Consider the following 25,941-nt stretch of genomic DNA (forward strand, 5'->3'; position numbering starts at 1 on the left):
TGGAATGACAGGCTGGATTGCATGAATCTACACACAGCCGGGAGACTATCATCAATTGCCAGACATTGCTGCTCAGGGTCTTGGACTACGGTATATATATGATTCTTTTTCCCGAGTGAACATGATTCTCTGCTTGCTATTTTGAATTATGTTACTCGCTATTTTGAAGTTTGCTTGCTATTTTGAATGCTTTGCACCTTGGCCCCGAGGGAATGCTGTCTCATTCAGCTGTATCTATGTATGGTTTGAATGGTAATTAAACTTGATTTGATTTGATTTAGTTCTGGCATTATATAGTTTAAAAACCTACACATTAGCATTTAAAATAGTGTTTTGTGTTAGAAACAACTCAAAGCATTCATTGCCAATAAGATCCCAGCTTTAGATGACAAAAAAACCCACATTACTCACCAGAAACTATTTGGGATTGAAAGATAATTACTTCAATTGCTTTTTGCATCTTTTTAGAAATAAGGAGCAAATTGCTTTCACAGAAATGGTATAAATGCTGAGAATATAGTATTAATGGTAAGACTCTTGGCAGTGTGGAGGATCAGAGGGATCTTGGGGTCTGAGTCCATAGGACACTCAAAGATGCTGCGCAGGTTGACTCTGTGGTTAAGAAGGCACACGGTACATTGGCCTTCATCAACCATGGGATTGAGTTCAAGTGTGGGGTGGCTCTGTTGGTGAGGAATGATATTCAGTCCCTTGCAAGGGGGGGGACATAGAATCAGGGGATGTAGAGTCAGTATGGATAGAACTGAGAAATTCTAAGGGTAGAAAGACCCTAATGGGAGTTATCTACAGGCCCCCAAACAGCAGTCTGGATGTAGAGTGTAAGTTGAATGAAGAGGTTAAATTGGCATGTCGCAAAAGTAATGATACAGTTGTCATGAGGAAGTTCAACATGCAGGTAGACTGGGAGAATCAGAATGGTACTGGACCCCAAGAAAGGGAGTTTGTGGAGTGCCTCCGAGATGGATTCTTAGAACAGCTTGTACTGGAGCCTACCAGGGAGAAGGCAATTCTAGATTTAGTGTTGTGCAATGAACCGGATTTGATCAGGGACCTCAAGGTAAAGGAACCATTAGGAGGTAGTGACCATAATATGATATGTTTTAACCTACAATTTGAGAAGGAGAAGGGAAAATCGGATGTGTCAGTAGTACAGTTGAACAAAGGGAACTATGGAGCAATGAGGGAGGAGCTGGCCAAAGTTCAATGGAACAATACCCTAGCAGGGAAGACAATGGAACAACAATGGTAGGTATTTCTGGGAATAATGCAGAAGGTGCAGGGTCAGTTCATTCCAAAGAGGAAGAAAGATCCTAAGGGGAGTAAGGGGCGGCCGTAGCTGACGAGGGAAGTAAAGGGCAGTTTAAAAATAAAAGAGAACAAGTATAACATAGCAAAGATGAGTGGGAAACCAGAGGACTGGGAAGCTTTTAAAGAGCAACAGAAGATAACAAAAAAGGCAATACGCCAAGAAAAAATGAGGTACGAAGGTAAACTAGCCAAGAATATATAGGAGGATAGTAAAAGCTTCTTTAGGTATGTGAATAGCAAAAAAAATTAAGAACAAAATTGGGCCATTGAAGACAGAAACGGGTGAATTTATTATGGGGAACAAGGAAATGGCAGACGAGTTGAACAGGTACTTTGGATCTGTCTTCACTAGGGAAGACACAAACAATCTCCCAGATCTAATAGTGGCCAAAGGAACCAGGGTAAAGGATGAACAGAAGGAAATTTATATTAGGCAAGAAATGGTGTTGGGTTGACTGTTGAGTCTGAAGGCTGATAAGACCCTGGGACTTGATGGTCTGCATCACAGGGGACTTAAAGAGGTGGCTCTAGAAATCGTGGACGCATTGGTAATCATTTTCCAATGTTCTATAGATTCAGGAACAGTTCCTGCTGATTGGAGGGTGGCTAATGTTGTCCCACTTTTCAAGAAAGGAGGGAGAGAGAAAACAGGGAATTATAGACCAGTTAGCCTGACGTCAGTGGTGGGAAAGATGCTGGAGTCAATTATAAAAGAGGAAATTACGACACATTTGGATAGCAGTAGAAGGATCAGTCCGAGTCAGCATGGATTTATGAAGGGAAAATCATGCTTGACTAATCTTCTGGAGTTTTTTGAGGATGTAACTATGAAAATGGACAAGGGAGAGCCAGTGGATGTAGTGTACCTGGACTTCCAGAAAGCTTTTGATAAAGTCCCACTTAGGAGATTAGTGGGCAAAATTAGGGCACATGGTATTGGGGGCAGAGTACTGACGTGGATTGAAAATTGGCTGGCTGACAGGAAACAAAGAGTAGCGATTAACGGGTCCCTTTCAGAATGGCAGGCTGTGACCAATGGGGTACCGCAAGGTTCGGTGCTGGGACCGCAGCTGTTTACAATATACGTTAATGATTTAGATGAAGGGATTAAAAGTAACATTAGTGTAACCCTTACCCACAGGCTGGTATATGTCTAGGGGAAAAAAAAGGAGATCCAGCCACTCTCCAACCCACCTCCCGTACACGCAGGTGCTGTGAGAATCCAGTTAATGCCTCACGCCCGCCAACAGTATCAAACCCACAACAAATACCGTTATGAAATACACTTTAAAGAGTTTACTAAAATTAAAAAATATTAGGCAATACAATATATATATATATATATACAAGGAAAAAAACAAAAGGCGCCAACTTATCAAAGTTCAGTCTGTTTAGTGCACTCGTCGGAGCTCAATCAACGAACCAATCGACCCATCCGGCCGTTGCACCTGGGACCACCCCAGTGGTCTTACGAGCAGTCCAGCACACGTCCACCTTCCTCAGCGTCTTCCTCGGCCTCTCCCAAAAAACCCGCGAAAACCCCTCCCCCAAGTTCCCAGCATCACAAGACACAATGACATTCCCCATTGATTAACAAATGAATACAATTACCATATCAGCCATTCTAAAGTGAAACAACGGCTAGAGAAACACTTATCCGACAAAGAAACATTCCTACTTGTAACAAACCAAAGAGGCCATTTTGAGTAACATACCCAGGACATTGTACATTAGCAAATTTGCTGATGACACAAAGCTGGGTGGCAGTGTGAAATGTCAGGGGGATGTTATGAGAATGCAGGGTGACTTGGACAGGTTGGTTGAGTGGGCAAATGTATGGCAGATGCAGTTTAATGTGGATAAATGTGAGGTTATCCACTTTGGTGGCAAGAACAGGAAGGCAGATTACTATCTAAATGGAGTCAAGTTAGGAAAAGGGGAAGTACAATGAGATCTAGGTGTTCTTGTACATCAGTCAATGAAAGCAAGCATGCAGGTACAGCAGGCAGTGAAGAAAGCTAATGGCATGCATGCCATTAGGTTCTTCTGCGGCTATACAGGGCCCTGGTGAGACCCCACCTGGAGTATTGTGTGCAGTTTTGGCCTCCAAATTTGAGGAATTCTTGCTATTGAGGGAGTGCAGCATAGGTTCACAAGGTTAATTCCCCGAATGGCAGGACTGTCATATGTTGAAAGATTGGGGCGACTGGGCTTGTATACACTGGAATTTAGAAGAATGAGAGGGGATCTGATTGAAACATAAGATTATTAAGGGATTGGACACGCTGGAGGCAGGATGTTCCCGCTGATGGGTGAGTCCAGAACTAGAGGCCACAGTTTAAGAATAAGGGGTAGGCCATTTAGAACAGAGATGCGGAAAAACTTTTTCACCCAGAGAGTGGTGGATATGTGGAATGCTCTGCCCCAGGAGGCAGCAGAGGCCGTCTCTGGATGCATTCAAGAGAGAGTTAGATAGAGCTCTTATAGATAGCGGGGTCAAGGGATATGGGGAGAGGGCAGGAACGAGGTACTGATTGTGTATGATCAGCCATGATCACAGTGAATGGTGGTGCTGGCTAGAAGGGCCGAATGGCCTACTCCTGCGCCTACTGTCTATTGTCTATTGTCTAAGAGCTGAGAGGTAATGTTACAGCTGTATAGAACCCTGGTCAGACCCCACTTGGAGTACTGTGCTCAGTTCTGGTCACCTGACTACAGGAAGGATATGGAAACCATAGAAAGGATGCAGAAGAGATTTACAAAGATATTGCCTGGATTGGACAGCATGCCTTACAGAAATAGGTTGAGTGAACTTGGCCTTTTCTCCTTGGAGCGACAGAGGATGAGAGGTGACCCTGACAGAGATGTATAAGATGATGAGAGGCGTTGTTCGTGTGGATAGTCAGAGGCTTTTTTTCCCAGGGCTGAAATGGCTAACATGAGAGGGCACAGTATTAAGGTGCTTAGAAGCAGGTACAGCGGAGGTGTCAGGGGTAAATTTTTTGGTGAGTGCATGGAATGGGCTGCCAATGACTATGATGGAGGCAGATACAAATGGGTCTTTTAAGAGGCTCCTGGATAGGTACTCGGAGCTTAGAAAAATAGAGGGCTATGGGTAATCCTAGGTAATTTCTAAAGAATTGTGGGCCAAAGGGCCTGTTTTGTGCTGTAGGTTGTCTATGTTGCTATGCTTCTAGGTCAGGAAGTATCTGTGAAGGATGAAAAGTTTCAAGTCATTAACTTCCATTGGTGAATATATCCGGAACTTTCCATATTTACTTCAGAATTCTAGCACCTTCAGGGTTTTGCTTATGATTTAATTACCTTGTGGGGGAAATGTTTTCTCTGCAGGTCCCGAAGTTTTTTGCAATATTTTGAATCTAAATGCCGAGTCTCTCTTACTATGTCCACCTATAAGATAAAAGAGTTTCACTTAATATCAATGATTACTGAAACAGTAACAGCAGATCTATAGGATGAGGGAGTCAATAAGACCCTGGCTGCTCTGAACTTGATCTCGAGCTTGCTTTTCTGCCTATTCTCGGGGACCCTGATTCCTCATCGGCCAAATTCATCCACTGCATGTTGGACCTCAATATATTCAGCTCTCCAGGATGGAAAATTCCAAACAGTTATAGCCATAAAAAGGGAGATTGTCCTTACCTCCACCTTAAATGACTGATTCCATGTTCTAAATAAGAGACTCAAAGAAAGAATCAGAATTAGGTTTATTATCTCTGACATACAGTATGTTTCACAGAAGGTTGTAAATTCAGTAAACTCCATTACGGGCACTAACTTCCCCACTGTTGAGGACATCTTCAAAAGGCGATGCCTCACGAAGGCAGCATCCATCGTTAAGGACCCCTGCACCCAGGACACATCCCCTTCTCATTACTATCATCAGGGAGGAGGTACAGGAACCATACACCCAACACTTCACTGGTGCTGCAAAGCAACAGATTTCATGACATACGTCAGTGGTAATTTGATTCTGAAATGCGTTGCATTCTGGCAGCAGTACACAATGTATGATTAGTGAGGGCATCAAAGGTTCAGGGGAGAAGGCTGCAGAATGGGGTTGAGAGGGATAATAAATCAGCCAGGATTGAATGTTGAAGCAGTGGTCAGAGAAAGGGCAGTGTTCTGACCCTTGCACACGTAGCATGCAGACTCACTGGTGTGTGGACGTGCCGTGGTGCTCACCAACTAGATCGCCAGCGATGGGTAAATAGCCCCAATGCCTTGTGGACACCCTTGGGAGAGATTAAGGCTATGGGTGTAAATCCAGATAGCAAATCCAGAGTGGAGACCCGAATCAATGGCTGGATGTCATTGAACATCTTTCCTATTGTTGGGAAGATACTGGAGTCAATTGTTAAGGATGAGGTTATGGAGTATTTGGTGACACAGGACAAGATAGGACAAAGTCAGCATGGTCTCCTTAAAGGAAAATATTTTCTGACAAACCTGTTGGAATTCTTTGGGAAGATTATGCATAGGATAGATAAAGGGGATGCAGTGTTTGTTGTATATTTGGACTTTCAGAAGGCCTTTGACAAGGTGCCACACATGAGGCTGCTTACCAACTTAAGGGCCCATGGTATTACAGGAAAATTACTGGCGTGGTTAGAGCATTGGCTGATTGGTAGGAGGCAGCGAACAGGACCTTTTTCTGGTTGGCTGACAGTGACTATTGGTGTTTCGCAGGGGTCAATGTTGGGACCGCTTCTTTAAATGCTGTCTGTCAATGATTTAGATGATGGAATGGCTGGGTTTGTTGCCAAGTTTGCAGATGATACAAAGATTGGTGGAGGGGCAGGTAGTGTTGAGGAAACAGGAAAGCTGCAGAAAAACTTAGACAGATTAGGAGAATGGGCAAGATAGTGGCAAATGAAATACAAAGTTGGAAAATGCATGGTCATGCATTTTGGAAGTAGAAGTAAATGTGTGGACTATTTTCTAAATGGAGAGAAAATCCAAAAAAATATGAGAAGCAAAGGGACTTGGGAGTCCTCGTGCAGATATTTTGTCCTTCCTGTTCCTTCTTCAAGACCTGGGCCTCAATACCCCCTTGTGCAACTGGATCCTAGGTTTCCTCTCTTGTGGACTCCAGTCAGTTCAGACTGTTTACTGAATGTATTCCTTATAGAGTAGGAACAAGAATTACTAAATATCAATAGATTATGCATGACTTTATGTACCATTTTCTGCAGTCTAATTTAAAATGATGATAATGTACTGCTTTACCTTTTGATATTTTGAGGAGTCCGTTTCAAGCATTTTGAGCCAAGGTACCAGTAACAAGATGAGTATATGCTCCTCCAGCTGATCAAACAGCTCTTCAAAGGGTGGCTCCAGTTTATTGTAGATGCTTTTCTGATTCTCGATATCTAACTTGACATCTGCTGGGGCCCCTTCAACCGTGTAGTTGGCAAAAATAAACTGAAACAGGAGGGCGAATCACAAAAAAGATTAGCTTGTAGCTGGAGATGTCCAAACAGTCAGAGTTTCATGTACAAAGTGCTGGAGAAACTCAACAGGTCAGGCAGTATCTATAGTAAAAAACATCGAGGTTTTGGACCCAAACTCCTCATCGGGACTGGGTCTCAGCCCAAAATGTTGACTTGATATTCCTCTCCATAAACTATGCCTGACCTGCAGAATTCCTTCAGCATTCTGTGCGTGTTAGTCAGGATTTCCAGCATATAGAGATCTCTTGTGCTTATCAGTTACAATTTCCACTGTTCCCTAAAATTACAAACTTTCTTCCCATTATACTCCAGGACTGAAGAAGAATAAACCTCATAAAGCCTGGCAGTGCACTTCAGTAAAATCATTCAAAACATGGAAGACTTCTAAACTTCTAGGGACATGGATAAATGGATGGTGTGCCACAATCTAGGGATATGGATACTATGAATGTTGTGTCACAGTCTGGGAGACCTTTCACTCTAATTAGGGTTGAGTGGACATCTAATTGGACACAGCAGTGATGAGCGATCTGATGGTTTCCATAGCAACCATCAGGCTGACCAGAGTCAAGAGTAGCCTTCAGCTCACTTCAGCAGTCCTGTTTTCTGTGCTAGTGCAGGGCAGCAGAGGTGCTGAGACCCAAAGGAGACTGGCCACAGGACGGACTCTTGGTGTGCATCCTGTTGAAGAAGGTTACTTGTCTTGTAAAACCTCAGAATGAGAGTCAGGTTTAACATCACAGGTATATGTTGTGAACTGTGTTTTGTGGCAGGAGTACATTGCAATACTCTATAAAGTATATATAAAGAATCTATAAAGTACAATAAAAAATTTACAGTGTGTGTGTATAGTAAATTAAATAAGTAGTACAAAAGAGGGCAAAATAGTGAAGTAGTGGTCATAGACCATTCAGAAATCTAATGGAGGGGGGGAAGAAGTTGTTGCTAAAATGTTGAATGTGTGTCTTCAGGCTCCTGCATTTCCTCACTGATGGAAGCACGGGTGTGGGGGGGGGGGGGTCCTTAATGATGGAACTTTGAAGGACGTACTCTATAATGGCCAGCTGTCACTCAGGAAATAGCTCATGAAAATCCTAAGATGAAGGCACTGTGGAAGAAGTGGCACAGATATATGACAACATGATAATCACCATATAACAATTACAGCACGGAAACAGGCCATCTCGGCCCTTCTAGTCCATGCCGAATGCTTACTCTCACCTAGTCCCACCGACCTGCACTCAGCCCATAACCCTCCATTTCTTTCCTGTCCATATAGCTATCCAATTTTACTTTAAATGACAATATCAAACCTGCCTCTACCACTTCTACTGGAAGCTCGTTGCACACAGCTACCACTCTCTGAGTAAAGAAATTCCCCCTTGTGTTACCCCTAAACTTTTACCCCCTAACTCTCAACTCATGTCCTCTTGTTTGAATCTCCCTTACTCTCTATGGAAAAAGCCTATCCACGTCAACTCTATCTATCCCCCTCATAATTTTAAATACCTCTATCAAGTCCCCCCCTCAACCTTCTACGCTCCAAAGAATAAAGACCTAACTTGTTCAACCTTTCTCTGTAACTTAGGTGCTGAAACGCAGGCAGCATTCTAGTAACACACACAAAACATGAAGGGTCTCGGCCCGAAATGTCGACAGTGCTTCTTCTTATAGATGCTGCCTGGCCTGCTGCATTCCACCAGCATTTTGTGTGTGTTGTCTGAATTTCCAGCATCTGCAGATTTCCTCATGTTAACATTCTAGTAAATCTTCTCTGTACTCTCTCTATTTTGTTGATATCTTTCCTATAATTCGATGACCAGAACTGTACACAATACTCCAAATTTGGCCTTACCAATGCCTTGTACAATTTTAACATTACATCCCAACTCCTATACTCAATGCTCTGATTTATAAAGGCTTGCATACCAAAAGTTTCCTTCACCACTCTATCCACATGAGATTCCATCTTCAGTGAACTATGCACCATTATTCCTAGATCTCTCTGTTCTACTGCATTTTTCAATGCCCTACCATTTACCATGTATGTCCTATTTTGATTATTCCCACCTAAATGTAGCACCTCACACTTATCAGTATTAAACCATCTGCCATCTTTCAGCCCACTCTTCTAACTGGCCTAAATCTCTCTGCAAGCTTTGAAAACCTACTTTGTTATCCACAACACCACCTATTTTAGTGTGATCATGATAACATAATGCATCGGTTCTCTAGTAATATTGACCCTGTGTGTTCCAGCTTTCTCCCACACCCTTTTGACATTCGGGCTAGTGGGTTAGTTGGTGGCATGGTATAATTGGGTGGCATGGGCTCATTGGGCCAGAAGGGACTGCTACAGAGCTGAATCTCAAAATAAATAGACAGACAGATAAACCAGACCAAACTAAACCAAGCCAAAAGCCTGTCGAGATCTGCCATTTTGCTTCAGTCCCGTTTTGGTGTATATACTCAGTTAACAGTTCATCCCAAACACTTTATGAAGTTTATCTATAAATTAATATATAAAGTAATATATATATATAAATTAATATATAAACTGTATAAAGTTCATGAGGTTTTAGTTTCCTCTCAAGATACAAGATTCAAAATTTTGTTAATCACAGGTACATTGAAACATACAGTGAAATGCTAACAACCAACACACCCAAGGATGTGCTGGGGGCAAGTCAAGTCAAGTCAACTTTTATTGTCATTTTGACCATAACTGCTGGTACAGTGCATAGTAAAAATGTGACAACGTTTTTCAGGACCATGGTTTACATGACACAGTACAAAAAACTAGACTGAACTACGTAATAAAAAAAATACAGAGAAATCTATACTGGACTACAGACCTACACTGGACTGCATAAAGTGCACAAAAAACAGTGCAGGCATTACAATGAATAATAAACAGGACAGTAGGGCAAAGTGTCAGTCCAGGCTTCGGGTATTGAGCAGTCTGATAGATTGGGGGAAGAAACTGTTATATAGTCTGGTCTTGAGAGCCCGAATGCTTCGGTGCCTTTTCCCAGACGGCAGGAGGGAGAAGAGATTGTATGAGGACTTCATAATGCTGTTTCCTTTGTGGATGCAGCGTGTAGTGTAAATGTCCGTGATGGCAGGAAGAGAGACCCCGATGATCTTCATACATTCCAGTACCAACGTAGCATGCCTACAATGTTCAGCAGAATAACACAGAGCACAACTAGCACCAAAACAACAGCAAAACAAGCCCCATTCCTCCCTCCCTCCCACCCACAACATACACAGTCCTCTAACCCCAGGACATGATGTCGTGTTCGGCCTCAAGCTGATGATTACGTTGTTGGTGGTGTGGTGTTTGAGCTTGTTGTTTCAGCCCCTGCCCCCAATGAGATCTACTGAAGCCCTCATTCTAGCCACAGGTCTCCATCATTTTCCATAAGCATCAGAGTACGGATTCAATCCTGTCTGACCCATCCCTAGCTGTCGCTGATGAAACATGCATTTGTATTGAAATTCATCTTGCTACAAGCATCCAAACTGGTATTGATCATACAACGTTGTTTACTGACCTAGCCAAGATAACAAAAGAAATCTTGTCAACCCCACATAGGTCTAGCATGTCTTCAAAGGTCAGGAGGGTGGAGCTGGGGAGAGGGGGAGGGGATGTCATTACGTGGGATGTGATTGGCTGGAGAGTAATCACATGGGGCAGGTGTTTGATTGTAGAACTGGGCGAGGAGATGTCCATGTGACTTACCTATAAGAAAGTTTTAATATCTCACCTGACTATGACTTTACTATAGACTCACTTTCAAGGACACTACAATTCATGTTCCTACTATTGTTTATTTACTTATTATTATCATTTTTTTGTATTTGCCCAGTTTGTCTTATTTTGCACATTGGTTGTCAGTCTTTGTCTAGTTTTTCACTGATTCTATTGTATTTTTTCGTTCTACTGTGAATGCCTGCAAGGAATTGAATCTCAGGATAGTACATGGCGATTTTGATAATAAATTTACTTCGAACTTGGAACTGTCTCAGAATGGCCCATTTTCCGGGAATTTCAAGTCTACTTACACTTACATTTATGATTCTAAGATATTCCTCAACACAAGCTCAAGCATGCAGAACAGTAATTGGAACGCCAACAACAGATATTTCAATGCTTGCCTGTGCTTGCCTCTTGAGCTTAAATGGTTGAAAGATCTCTGCATAAAACAGTCGCTGATATTCCTTCAGCTCAAACCACAAGTCCACACCATTACACCATAGCTGTAAGACAGGCAGAAGCCAAATTAGTTCACAATCACACAGCAGTAGCGAGCCCCTGGGCTGTGAATTCATTTTGAATGAATTTAAGGAGAAAATTGGACAGATAAGTGAGTGTGTGTGCAGGAGAGAGTTGGGGCATGTGGAGATGACCTGAAATTGGTAAATTGGAAGATTCAATGCTTGTACCATTGTTACCCCAAGAGAATATGAGATTGCTTTTTGGCTTCTCTGTGGCATGGAGAATAGACATATCGCCGTGGGACTGGGAAGGGGAATTAAAATGATATGTAACTGGAAGCTCAAGATGGCTGATGCAGACAGAGTGTGTGTGCTGTGGAAAACATTTGCCTTGTAAAGAACACAATACGCTGCAGGAACTTATTCTGACTTCTTCCCCCATTCTGATGAAGGGTCTCAGACCGAAATGCCAGCTGTTGATTCCTCTCCATAGATGCTGCCTGGCCCGCCGAAATCCTCCAGCATTTTGAGTTTGTTGTTCTAGATTTCCGGCATCTACAGAATCTCTTGCATTTGCTTGGTCTCATTGACGAGGAGGAGGTTATGTTACGAGGCTGGAAGAGGTGTGGGTGGATGGGCGTTTGAGGTGCCTAACCTATCCAAAAAAAAAAGTTCATTTCACTTACCTCATTTCCTGTTTCCTTGCAAAAATTTGTGAAGAAGTATCCTGTTCTGCTTTCATTATGAAGGGCATGCAGCAGGTCATTAATTTTATAGTCACACAGTGGATCGTGATACTTTGTGTCATGCACCTAAAAAAAATACAATCAGAATTAATTAATTAGTTATGCAGAAAGCTCTAAATCTGCATGGAACTCCGTGGCTCTTGTTTCTCCTGCCCGTATGGAACTCCAGACTTGGAACCCACTAACAATTCACTGAGCCGGGGGTGGGAGGGCACCAGCTGGCCTGTAGGCCCGACATCCAACCACATATGGTCTCTATGTCTCTGACTTTTGAACATGGGGCGAAGGCTTAGACTCTGGCCCGATATCTAATTCCCCCACAGCCCTGAACCAAACCCTAACCTGACCCCTAATTCCTCCTCCCCTTTCCGATGAATCTGAAAAAAAGCTAGTGAACCCCTAGGCATGTGAAGCAGAGACACCAGAGTTCGAGGCCTCGTGTCTGGGGCCCCATCATCGGCGGGCCTGTAGCTCGGGTCCTCATTGCCATCATCAATGAGTCCTGGGGCCGATGGAAAGTTCGAAGCCCCAAGGTTGATCAGAAGTCTGGAAGTTGAGGCCCTCCGGTCAGAGCCCCAAGGCTGGGAATCTCTGTAAGCCTACCAGAGAAGCTGAAGGCCCAACATCTGTGGCTCTGAGTTCACCGCAGGCTGAAGAGGGCCTGCCCTGTGGTGGGTGGGTGTAAGAGAGGAAAGGAGCTTGCCTTGCTGGTGTTGTTTTGTTGCTTGTTGTTATCTGCTCTGCCATGATGGAATACTGGCACAGACTCAAAGGGCTGAATAGCCAAATTCTGCTCCTGTGTTTAATGGTTTTACGGTGTTCTGTTTTGTTGTGTTCTACGTTGTTCTGCCGAGCATTGTAGGCTCTGCTGGAGCAGGAATGCGTGGTGACTCTTGCAGGCTGCCCCCCACCTGCACTGCACATCCTCGGGTGTGTTGGTTGTTAAAACAAACAACATACTGCACCATAGGTTTTGGGGTTTAGTCAAGAATTCCCTTCAATTCCACGGCCCCAGAGGTTAAACCATGATGTCTGGCTCCCATCTAAAACTCCCGACCTCTTGTCATTGCTGTTTTCCTGCAATTCCCTCAGAATAAGGCTGGTATACCCCACGGGTTCTTCTAATTCAAATTCAGAGTCAAAGTCAGCAACAAAATAAATTTACTAACAAGGTACGTATAATATCATCAGGCTTCTTTTTTTTGCAGACACTTAGAGGAAAAACATGCAATAGAACTTGTGAAAATGTATACATAAACAAGGACTGACAAACAATCAAGCTGCAAAAGAGGACAAGTTGTGCAAATAACAAAATAAATAAATAAATAATGCCAAGAACATGAGTTGTAGAGTCCTGGAAAGTAGGTTGTGGAATCAGTTCAGAGATGAGGTGAGTGAAGTTATCCACACTGATTCAGGAGCCTGATGGTTGAGGGGTAATAACTGTTCCTGAACCTGATGGTGTGGTACCCAAGGCCCCTGTACCTCCTGCCCGATTCCAGCAGTAAGAAGAGAGCATGGTGTGGATGGCTGGGATCCTTAATGATGGATGTTGTTCTCCTGTGCTTCAAACAATACAATAGAATCTGCCAGAAGAAAACGTGGATGGATGCTGCTTTCTTGTGGCAGAACTCATTGTAACTGTTCAGTGGTGGTGGTGGGGGGGGGGGGGGGCTTTGCCTGTGATGGACTGAGCTGTAAACACCACATTCTGTAATCCTGTCCATTGGCATTTCCATACCAGGCCATGATGCAGTCAGTTAGGATACCCTTCACCGTGCATCTATAGAAATTTGTCAAAGTTCTGATCTGAAAGTAACTGACACCACCTACTTGCACAATCACGCCATCATCCACCTTACTGAAATTCAGTTCCCTGCTCCTGGGGCTGATATACACACTGAAACATTTCTCATACACACACTTGAGCAGCCCAATACCATACTCGTTGTTGTTCCTCTCCACGCATTGTGAGCCATTGGGCAGCAACCTTGCTGTTTCTTCAGCATTTTGTCTGTTTGAAGTGAGGCCGAGTTGCTAGCTCGACACTCAACCCAGCACAGATGGAAAGCTTGCAGGGAGTTGGCTGGTTTCAAGCTGGGGACCACTTGCCTCGAAGTCAGGTGTAGATGCCCCTACACCACTGGCCAATACCATTCTTGAGTGTCTCCAAAATTATAACTTCATAAATCTGACTTAATTCCACCCAAAACCTCCAGACAACTATCACTTTTAATAAGAATCTATTCAGCTGTCTTTCTGAAACAGGCGAGAAACAGCCGTTAATGCTCTCTAGTGTCTGAAATCTCTACCTTGGAATAAAGCTATGTCTGTCTAGCCTTTCTGAACCTTGCATGATTTCTTGCAAACTTCTCAGACTCCAACGCTCAAGTGAAAACAATCCATGTTTGCCCAAATTTGTCTTATAGTTAATAACCTGGGCAGCATTCTGGTAAACCTCTTTTGCACCCCTTCCAAAGCCTCCACGTCCTCCCTCCTCTCCAGGGAGAACAGAGGTGCAACCTAGTGAAAGTTTTATACAACTACAACATAACTTCCTCATCCTTATACTCAATGTCCCAACCGATGAAGAAAAGCAGACCGTGGTCCTTCTTTACCACTCAATCTTCTTGAGTTGCCACTTTCAAGGAGCTTTTGACTTGTATGTCTTTGTAAATCAATATATATTTAAAATTATTTTGTTGGTACTCTGTGAAACGATTAGTATAGATAGAGTGGGAGCTTAAACATGATTTCAAGTTGTTTTTGATTTATGTTGATTTTGCTCAGAATAAGTACCAGAAACTTCAACTAACAGAACAGGATTGAGAAATATCTTAGCAAAGTAACATCTGCCTTTGACCAGCAGAATGAACTGTGAAATGTAGTTTCTGGCCAAGTACTTACTGATGTCTTTAAATTGTGGATTTCCTTTGCTTTCCGTAATGCCAACTCTTCAAAAGCTTGCATAGATTCTGAGATTTGTGTTGAAATATCACATTTTGAAGTGCTAATGTGTCTGAAAAGAAAATAAGAGACAATCTAGAAAAAAAGAGTATAAAAAATTTCAAGGAATCTTTAACATAGGCAGAACCCATAACTGGTCTGATGTATCATGAACTACTGGCAGATCAATTTGCTTCATTTTAAGAAAAAGTGGACAGTTATGAGAATACATGGAATTCTGATAATCTGACAAATTTGGGATTTTAGATTAGCAGATTAGCAGGACATTTATTCTAACACATTTTTAATTCACCTTTGCCCATGTTTAGTTATGTGAATATAGCAGATATTAAGTCAAGGAAGAACCAGTCTTCAGTTCTTATTATAAATTGCAAGCAGTAAATTAAAGTTAAAAGCAAAAGCTGGTCCACAGACTAAGATATATTGTTTACAAAATAGTGACCATTATATATCTGCATATGCATTAGCCAAATGTTAAGACACTGGGGCTGTGTTAATAAGTCTGCATCAAACCAGACATCTATGGGTTTAAGTAATTTGCACCACTGTAAATTAAATAAACTCAGGAAGCTTGCAATTAGTTTGGCCCAGCAGGGTTTTTTAAAATTTCACAGGTGTCTCCCACTGTATAGATAGAAATCAAAGTTCAAATAAATTTATTACAGGTTTCCCCCGCTATTCGAAGGTAGAGCGTTCCTATGAAACCGTTCGAAAGCCGAAATGGCATAAATCGAAGAAGCAATTAACATTAATTTATATGGGAACAATTTTTGAGCGTTCCCAGACCCAAAAAATCATACCAAATAGCACTTAAAACCTAAAATAACACTAACATATAGTAAAAGCAGGAATGATATGATGAATATACACCCTATATAAAGTAGAAATATTGTATTACTGTGATGTTTCACTTATCAAACTTGGGAAGACAGCGAGCCAAAATCAATTCAGAGAAGAAAAAAAATCGGCACCAACACGCATGTGCACATACATACCTACGCACGTACACACATCTGCAAACAAATGCCTGCAAAGGCTTCACGGTCAATGTAGTCTTTCCTGGGGTAAATACACGTAAAAAGTGGGCTTCTTTTTTTCGTAAAAGCGAAAATCCTCCTTGGTTAGCGAAAACAGGTAACTAAAGTAGGTCTTTCGTAACAGCGAGTTGACGTTAATCGAACATTCGAAAAACGGGGGCCACCCATACATATATGTCACCATATGTCACCCTGAGATTCATTTGCTTGTGGGCAGACTCAATAAATCCATAATTAATAACCATAACAGAACCGATGAAAGACTACACCAACTTGGTTGTTCAACAAGTGCAAAAGACAATAAATTGTGCAAATGCAAAAAGGAAGAAGAAAGAATAATAATAAATATCGAGAACATGAGATGAGGGGTCCTTGAAAGTAAATCTTTAGGTTGTGGGAACATTTCAATGATGGGGCAGGTGAAGTAGAGTGAAGTTATCCCCTTTGGTTCAAGAGCCTGATGCTTGACAGTTAATAACTCTTCCTTAACCTGGTGCTGTGAGTCTTGAGGTCCCTGTACGTTCTTCCTGATGGCAGCAGTAAGAAGAGAGTATGTCCTGGGTGGAGGGGTCCCTGATAATGGATGCTGTTTTCCTGCAACAATGTTTCATGTAGATATGCTCAGTGGTGGGGAGGGCTTTGCCCATGATGGACTGGGTTGTATCCACTACTTTTGTATTTCAAAGGAAGCATTGTCAACCGAAAGAATTGAAGTATACAATGTCTTTGTAAGTATTGAATTGTACTGTTACCATTGATCTTAAGGGTATAAAATGTGATGTGCTTTGGAGTTTGGGAGACTCCAGAAGAATGTTTGCCTGCTGCGATGAATAAACATCTACATCACCAACTTCAGTGTCTCTCTGGTGACTTCGATCACATTTACAACAGTTGGGGGCTCAACTGGGCTTAGTTCCTGACCCACTGTGTGGGCAGTGACTTAAGCAGTCAAAGGGGTGAGTATTCTTAAGAGTAGCACCCACACTTAGATCTATTCAGGCCTATGACCAAGGGATCCAAAGTATCAAAGAACACAACGGTCAGTTGAGATGCTGGATATAAAAGAGGTGTGTGTGTTTGTGTAAGGGACCAGCTATCAGACAGTTTTGGGTAGCTTGGTGACCCAGGACCACAAGTTGTGAACACTCTGGACATTCAGGACACTATATATAGTGGTATACTTGTTTATGAGTGTATTTGTGTGTTTTTTAAGAATAAGTTTGAAGCTTTGGAATTGTATACAGAAGGAGTGGTACAGGCACCATGAGTTCAGTGGACAGAAGTGGAAGATTGCAGAGTACATACACTGTGGTTTGACCTAAGTTTGTACTGATTAATTTTTATCCATCCCAATGTTTTGCTTAGAATGGGATTTAGTGTGGACGTATTTGTGTGAATGGATATACACAGGTGTATCTATTGGGATGTGATGGGATTTAGTGTGGGATTTAGAATGGGATTTAGGTAGAAGTATTTGAGTGAATGAATATACCCAGGTGTATCTATTGAGGTCAGACAGTGTCTGGTTAAGAATCCTGACGATCCCAGCCAGCCCTTGACCCTGATCACCACCAGTCACAGACCCTTCATGCCCAGGGAGAAGCAGGGCATTTTATCTGAGCTGCCCTCACTTAAAGTTACTTGTGGGAATTCAGAATTCTGGTGCAAGCTTGAAGAAATGATTGAACTTCACCAGATGATATCTTCAAAAGATGTACATGTCTTGGTAAAAGTGAAATGCCTAAAGAATATGTGGGGTAGTATGATAATATGTGGGAATGTGGATGGTACTTGGGCAACTAACAAGGAGAAATATCACATTTTTAAGAGGGGAGTGAAGCAGTGGCTGGGGGGAGGTGAGAGTGATAGGGGAATGATAACACTTGAGGTTCAGAGAGTCGGTGAGACCACCATGGGTCATGCAGAGCATAAATATCAAGCAGATGATGAGTATTCAGGGTAGGACAATCCTGGTAGGGATGATCCAGTCTTCCTAACTGACCAGGAAGTTTTAGATTTGAGGATAACAGTGGGATTGACCTACTCAGTGATAGTAGACCAGAGGAGGGGGAAGCGAGGTTCTAAAGTGTCTGTAGTGAATGCAGCTGCTGTGATGTCACAAAGGACTTGTTTTATGTGCCAGCAACCGGAAAACCAAGCAAGGAACTTTGGGAGCAGACTGGGAAGGGTAAAGGAGATGATATATTACAGCTATGGCCTATTGGGTGGTGGTGCCCTAAAAAGAGAGGAAGGTGTGCTGGTCGAGACCGCACCTCCTTTCTTTCTGAATACCTCGGCCTGCTGAATCAGAAAAGCAGAGAACAAATTTTAAAATATTTTTTGTTACACGTGCCTCGTACAAAACTTTACACTTTCTAGCAAACCAATCACAGTCAAGAGAAAATCTGCACATGCTGGAAATCCAAAAGACACACAAAAGTGCTGGAGGAACTCAGCAGACCAGGCAGCCCAAAACGTTGGCTGTTCTTTTTTCTATAGATGCTGCCTGGCCTGCTGAGTTCCTTCAGCATTTTGTGTGTGTCACCTTCTAGTAAGCCTTGTCACCAGCTTTTGGCCTGGATTTTATCCTTTAAGTATCGCTTCTATCAATAAAAATCACCTTGAAAACTCATTACGGCTAAAAAGCTATTTTGACTAGTGCCTCATTGGGCTTAAACTACTGATAAGGTGTTCTCCACTGGAATATGATGAAGTAACTTACTCTTTCCCTTCTGGGTTACTGAGAGGGGTGTCGGCTGTGTTCTGAGTGCCACACGTCTTTGGTAACTGTCCTTTTACAGAAACTTTTCTATGGAATTGTTGAAGCTTGTGGTTCTTTGGTGGGTATTTCTGTTAATGATAGAAATAGATATTAATAGATATCTAATTCATGCCCGAAAATGGTTCTGCTGCACAATAGACATCTTTAAACTCTCCCAAATGTGTTGACTTCATTAGATTTTCTTGAACTTCCATGAATTTCTTCATTACCCCTAGTGCACATTTTAATAATAAAAGCAACATTATACATTGGCAGTGACACGAAAGTGCCCTCTCCATAAATGCTGCCTGACCTGCTGTAGATCCTGCAGCATTTTGTGTATGTTGCTTACGATTTCCAGCATTTGCAAAATGTCTTTTGTTTAGACATTGGCAGGAATAGTGTGGAAATATGTTACATGGGTTATTTTATATATTAATTGACACTACTTGTGCCTTAAAGTACCAATGTATCTGCGTCGACCACCACCCCTGGCAGGGTGTTCCATGTATTCACCACTCACTGTGTAAAAACTTACCTCTGACATACCCCCCCCCCCACCTATACTTTCCTCCAATCACCTTAGAATTATGTCCCTTATATTAGCTATTTCCACACTGGGAAAAAGTACATGACTGTCCACTCTACCTACATTTCTAATCATCTTGTACACCTCAAGTCACCTCTCATCCCTCTTCGCTCCAGAGAGAAAAGCCCTTAGCTTACTCGACCTGTCTTCATAAGTCATACAAAAATCCAGCCAGCATCCCAGTAAATCTCCTCTACACCCTCTCTAAACATTCTGCATCCTTTCTAACCAGGGTTTCATACAGCTGCAACATTGCGGCTTTTGAACTCAATCTCAGGCTCATGAAGGCCAACACACCAAACGCCTTCTTGACAACCCTATCACATGTGGGGCAACTTTGAGAGATCTATGGGTGTGGATCCCAAGATCCTTTTGTTTCTGCACAAAGCCAAGAATCATACCATTAACCCCACATTCTGCCTTCAAATTCAACCTTAGCAAATGAATTACTTCACATTTCTCTGGATTGAACTCCATCTTCCACTTCTCAGCCCCGCTCTGCATCCTGTCAATGACCCATAAGACAAAGGAACAGCAGTTGGCCATTCGGCCCATCGAGTCTGCTCCACCATTTCATCATGAGCTGATCCAATCTCCCTTTTAGTCCCATTCCCCCCCTTTCTCACCATAACCTTTGATGCCCTGACTACTCAGATACCTATCAATCTCTGCCTTAAATACACCTAATGACTTGGCCTCCACTGCCGCCCGTGGCAACAAGTTCCATAGATTCACCAGCATCTGGCTAAAAAAAATTTTTCACATCTCTGTTCTGAATGGGCGCCCTACAATCCTCAAGTCATGTCCTCTCGTACTAGACTCCCCCACCATGGGAAACAACTTTGCCACATCCACTCTGTCCATGCCTTTCAATATTTGAAATGTTTCTATGAGGTCCCCCTCATTCTTCTAAACTCCAAGGAGTACAGTCCAAAGGCAGTCAAACGTTCCTCATATGTTAATCCTCTCATTCCTGGAATCATTCTAGTGAATCTTCTCTGAACCCTCTCCAATGTCAGCACATCCTTTCTTAAATAAGGAGCCAAAAACTGCACACAGTATTCCAAGTGATGTCTTACCAGCGCCTTATAGAGCCTCAACATCACATCCCTGCTCCTATACTCTATTCTTCTAAGAATGAATGCCAACATTGCATTTGCCTTCTTCACCACTGACTCAACCTTGAGGTTAACCTTAAGGGTATCCTGCACGAGGACTCCCAAGTTCCATTGGATCTCAGAACTTTGAATTCTCTCCCCATTTAAATAATAGTCTGCCTGTTTATTTCTTCTACCAAAGTGCATGACCGTACACTTTCCAACATTGTATTTCATTCGCCACTTCTTTGCCCAGTCCCCCAATCTATCCAAGTCTCTCTGCAGACTCTCTGTTTCCTCAGCACTACCGGCCCCGCACCTATCTTTGTATCATCAGCAATCTTAGCCACAAAGCCATCTATTCCATAATCCAAATCGTTGATATACAATGTAAAAAGAAGCATCCCCAACACGGACCCCTGTGGAACACCACTGGTAACCAGCAGCCAACCAGAATGGGATTCCTTTATTCCCACTCTCTGTTTCCTGCCAATCAACCAATGCTCTATCCACGTATGTAACTTTCTTGTAATTCCATGGGCTCTTATCTTGTTTAGCAGCCTCATGTGCGGCACCTTGTCAAACGCCTTCTGAAAATCCAAATACACAACATCCCCTGCATCTCCCTTCTCTAGCCTACTTGTAATTTCCTCAAAAAATTGCACTAGGTTTGTCAGGCAGGATTTTCCTTTAAGGAAACCATGCTGAGTTCTGCCTATCTTGTCATAAGCCTCCAGGTACTCCGTAACCTCATCCTTGACAATCGACTCCAACAACCTCCCAACCACCGATGTCAAGCTAATGGGTCTATAATTTCCTTTTTGCTTCCTCGCCCCCTTCTTAAATAGCGGAGTGACATTTGCAATCTTACAGTCCCCTGGAACCAGGCCAGGATCTATTGACTTTTGAAAGATTATTGCTAATGCCTCCACAATCTCCACTGCTACTTCCTTCAGAACATGAGGGTGCGTTCCATCTGGTCCAGAAGATCTATCTACCCTTAGACTATTCAGCTTCCTGAGTACTTTCTTTGTCATAATTGTGACTGCGCATATTTCTCTTCCCTGACACCCCTGAATGTCTGGTATATTGCTGATGTCTTCCTTAGTGAAGACTAATGCAAAATACTCTTTCAGTTCCTCCGCCATCTCCTTATCTCCCATTACAATCTCTCCAGCATCATTTTCTATCGGTACTATATCCAAGGGATCTAGGACCCAAGGGATATTTGCAAGGGACAAGAGGATAGGTTCACCTGAAGGCAAAAAAAATGGCTTGCCTCCAGCTGTCCCCAACCAACCCCAAACACCAGCCGGGCTTGATTATTTCTTTAAAGTAATAGCAATATTGTACTACTATATCTCGAGCTGACCCAGGGATATGGAACAGCTGTCACTCGTTGTGATGTTGGGATTGGAAGAGGCCTCCAAATCTTGAGGTGCCCATCTGGCCATGATGATTGGCTGCAGCAATCACTCGGGATTGAAGTGCTTTGCTGGAAAAACGTTTAACAACCTAACCAAAGATCCAAAGGTTCAAACACTCAGTGACCTAGAAAAGAAGATCAAGGCCCTGAAGGAGATGGCATAAAGAAGCACTGCCAAGGATGAGGAAGCATCATTAAACACCAATGAGTTATAAATCCACTGGCAGCTGGAGTCCAAAGAAAACGGGCCGGTCCTGGCATTAGAGGACTGTGTACGTGGGTGTGTATGGAGGAACAGGGCTTGCCTTGCTGTTGTTGCTTTGCTGCTTGGTACTTTCTGTTCTGCTGAGGGCCATGTTGTTCTGCCGAGTATTGTAGGCATACTATGTTGGTGCTGAAATGTGTGGGAAGACTTGTGGGCTGTCTCCTTGGCTTGTGCTGGTTGTTAATGGAAATGATGCTTTTGATTGTACATTTCTGCGGAAGTTGCCGTAAGACAAGGGTTAACATAATATCCAGACAGCCCAGGCAAAAAAGGTCTTTGAAAAGCATAGCTTCCCTTTGCATAGCAGATTCTCAGAGCCACTGTCCCTCTTAGTGACGAGGTAAGAATCTAAAGGAAGGGAGCAAAGCACAGACCAACTAAGGGCCAATTGCTTTGCTAACTTTAAAATAGCTTCTAGTAGTTTCTATTGACTTTTAACACTTGGATGGTGAATGGAGATTTATCTTGCAAGTTAGCAATCAAACATACATAGTTTACCGTGTGGTCAATATCCGTAACTGCTAGTTAATTCAGTATAGAAAGTGCTATTTCTCTGTTCAATCTTCAGTACAGTGTGAAGACAGGGCCAGTGCTGTTCTGCTTGTGCACAGGCCCATGGGGTCTTAGTCTATAAAAAGGTATGTTGAATGAGTATCACAACCACGTGGGGGCATTGTAGACGATCTCAGAGATGGATGGTATGTTTCAAGGCTATAGGCAGCATGGTAGTGCAGTGGTTAGCACAACACTTTACAGTACCAATGACCCAGGTTCAGTTCCTGCCGCTGCCTGTGAGGAGCTTGTGTGCTTGCCCCATGACCATGTGGGCTTCCTCCCAGTGTTCGGTTTACTCCAAAGACCTACCAGTAGGTAGGTTAACTGGTCATTGTAAATTGCCTGATGATTATGCTGGGGTTGCTGAGTGGCGTGACTTGTAGAGCTGGAAGGGTCTTTTCTGTGCTGTATCACACAGCAATCTGAAATGGGTGTGCCTCCGAGAAATACCCATGAGATACACTCCCCACCATAACGTCAAAGATGGAAGATGAGTTTTTTGAAAGAAAACCTGCAGGATTTCTTCATAGTCAGCCCGTTGAGGAAGAGTTTTCTATTAGCTTAACTTGATGGTGATGTTTAAGAGAATGAATTGATGTTAACAAGTCAATGATCTTAACCAGCTTGATAGGCCACGCAGCTGATTTATTCTTTTCTGTAGCGCTAATTCAAATGAACCGTGTGATGCACCATCAATAACTCACTCTGAGACGTAAAGGCAAGATATCGGCTTTTACTGACTGGAAGAAGGAACAAGCAGTGAGTGACCACCATACTACATCCTGGAGACTGAGGGCTGGGCTCAGGCCTCAATCGCCTTTATACAGGGGTCTGTGGGAGGAGCCACAGGAGCAGACAGCAGGGGGCGTGTCCAGACAGGTATATGTAGTTCACCACACCATGTAACTCAACAAGAGAATAACACCACTTGCCCTGATCATGATGTACGCTCACACAATTGTGGTTAGGCTTGTTTGTGTTCCATTTTGATTGGAGCTTAGTTCAGTTCAAGAAGGCACCGAGCTGCAGTCTCCATCAAGGTCACAGCTCACACTTAGTAGATTTTTAGGTTTTTAACCAGCACGTCCCTGAGCGCATTGGTTGTTAATCCAAATGACGTATTTCACTGTAGGTTTTGATGTAATAAATCTGAATCTTATTATGTTGTTTAGAATCTCTGCAGTTCTCCATTTTTAGCTAACTTCTCAGATTTTTGTAATATTAAAACTAAATCACTATTGTGCCAAATACCTCTCAAAATTTTAGACCCAAAGACTCCAGGAAAGAGAAATTACAAGAGATAAAAATACATTTTACAGCCTGCAATGGCAACGTGCCAACATTGATTTATATACACAGTTTGAGGTGCAATGATAGGTTGTTGTCCATGGGAAATTGTTTCGTTCATATGTATAATTCAGATTTTGAACGCTTGACTTCAAGAAATCACTGAATTCTGCAAATACAAAGTGACACTAACCTCCTTAGGAATGCAAACGATTTTTATCTGATCTAAGGGTGTGACAGAAAATGGGCCTACAACTGGTTTAGGCCTGAGCTGGCGGTCTTGCCAATCCTTCAGTACAATGCCAGCTTGTCTTATCGGGTATCCTTGGTTGATGCAATACCTTGGACCCCTGAAATAGAAACAAAAATGAATACATGGGGATTCTAGTGGCCATGCAGGCATTGAAGAAATTGCTACTGTGAGTCTTCACTGGAGTTGGAGCTGCAATACAAGATCAATATTCCATTAACCTCAACAATGCATTTTCACCTCAATATTACTGAAGTCAATGTTCATTTGTTTTCAATGCAAGTGATTCTGTAGATGCTGGAAATCTATAGAACTGGAGGGTCTCAGCCCAAAACATTGACTGTTTATTCCTTTCCGCAGGTGTTGCCTGACCTGCTGAATCCCTCCAGTATTTAGTGTGTGCTCATTTATTTTTGATGATTAGTTTCACTTTCCGTCTTCCTTGTCCAAATTGTTGGAATTGTAGTCCTTTCACTATTTCACAATTGGAGCATTGAGATCTGGGAATTCTGGCCCAGAAACCTGACTCCTGGTGGGCTTATTTTGAGAAACTGATAACTGTGTTCACGCTGTAGTTTGATCCTGTATGTTGGTTGCTGATGCAAATAATGCACTTTACTGTCTGTTTTGAGGTTCTTAATAAAGTTTAAAGTTCAAAGTAAATTTATTATGTAAGTACATGCATTTATGGCACCATATTCATTCCCTGAAATTAATTTTCTTGTGGGCATTCACAGTAGAACAAAGAAATAGGCTAAGGTCAGAATCAGAATCAGGTTTACTATCACTAGCACATGTTGTGAAATTTGTTACTTTGCAGCAGCAATACAGTGCAATATATTATAGTTCTAAAAAACTATAAATTATAATAAGAAATATATATGTAAAAATAAATAAGTAGCGCAAAAAGGGAGCAAAGAAAAAATGAAAAAAGTGAGGTAGGGTTCATGGAACACACACAAATGCTGGAGGAAGTCAGCAGGCCAGGCAGTATCTATGGAAAAGAGTACTGTCAACGTTTCGGGCCGAGTCCCTTCATCAGGACCGGAGAAAAGAAGACGAGCAGTCAGAGTAAGAAGATGGGGGGAGGGGATGATGAAACACAAGATGATAGGTGAAACCGGAAGGGGGAGAGGGGTGAAGTAAAGAGCTGGGCAGTTGATTGTTGAAAGTGATAAAGGGCTGGAGAAGTGGGAATCTGATAGGAGAGGACAGAAAGCCATGGAAGAAAGGGAAGGGGGAGGAGCATCAGAGGGAGGTGACGGGCAGGTAAGGAGATCAGGTGAGAGAGGTAAACTGAAGTGGGAATGGTGAAGGAGAGGGGCAGGTGACATTACCGGAAGTTTGAGAAATCAATCCTCGTGCCATCGGGTTGGAGCTACCCAGACGGAAATTAAAGTGTTGCTCCTCTAACCTGGATGTGGCCCCATCACAACAGTAGAGGAGGCCATGGACCGACATGTTGGAATGGGAATGGGAAGTGGAATTAAAATGGGGGGCACTGGGAGATTCCGCTATTTGTGGTGGATGGAGCGTAGGCGGTCAGCAAAGCGGTCTTCCAATCTATGTGGGTCTCACCGATGTACAGGAGGCCACACCGGGAGCACCGGATACAGGAGATAACCCCAACAGACACACAGGTGAAGTGTTGCCTCAACTGGAATGACTATTTGGGGCCCTGAATGGGACAGTATTTAACGCTGCCATGAATGATGCCAGGCCTAGCTGCCAACGGAGGACGGTTGAGCAAGGCTTTAGCAACTCCATCCTGTTAAAAACCCACAGCTATAGAAACAGCAACTGAAGCTCCAAAGACCTCATCCCTGGCAGAGCAAGGATCTTTCCCTGGATGATGTATGATGGGTTACACTTGGGGGGGCAACTTGGAAGACTGGTTCAAGACAGAAGACTCTGGGGAGTTGCTGCCGACAGCCTAT

At 42.8% G+C, this 25,941-nt stretch overlaps 1 protein-coding gene across 1 annotated transcript in view; it reads right to left on the bottom strand.

Annotated features, from left to right (window-relative positions):
* Window positions 1-25,941, bottom strand: part of LOC132395275 (regulator of G-protein signaling 22-like) — a 126,147-nt gene that overhangs the window by 53,054 nt on the left and 47,152 nt on the right. The window contains exons 10-16 of the mRNA XM_059971626.1: window positions 23,948-24,104; window positions 18,497-18,624; window positions 14,678-14,789; window positions 11,711-11,836; window positions 10,965-11,066; window positions 6,580-6,774; window positions 4,654-4,740 (exon numbers count right to left, since the gene is read on the bottom strand). Coding sequence (XP_059827609.1) covers window positions 4,654-4,740; window positions 6,580-6,774; window positions 10,965-11,066; window positions 11,711-11,836; window positions 14,678-14,789; window positions 18,497-18,624; window positions 23,948-24,104 — 907 coding nt within the window. The remainder of the gene's footprint in view (window positions 1-4,653; window positions 4,741-6,579; window positions 6,775-10,964; window positions 11,067-11,710; window positions 11,837-14,677; window positions 14,790-18,496; window positions 18,625-23,947; window positions 24,105-25,941) is intronic.

This window comes from Hypanus sabinus, chromosome 1 (genome assembly GCF_030144855.1).
Source record: "Hypanus sabinus isolate sHypSab1 chromosome 1, sHypSab1.hap1, whole genome shotgun sequence".
Lineage (NCBI taxonomy): Eukaryota > Metazoa > Chordata > Chondrichthyes > Myliobatiformes > Dasyatidae > Hypanus > Hypanus sabinus.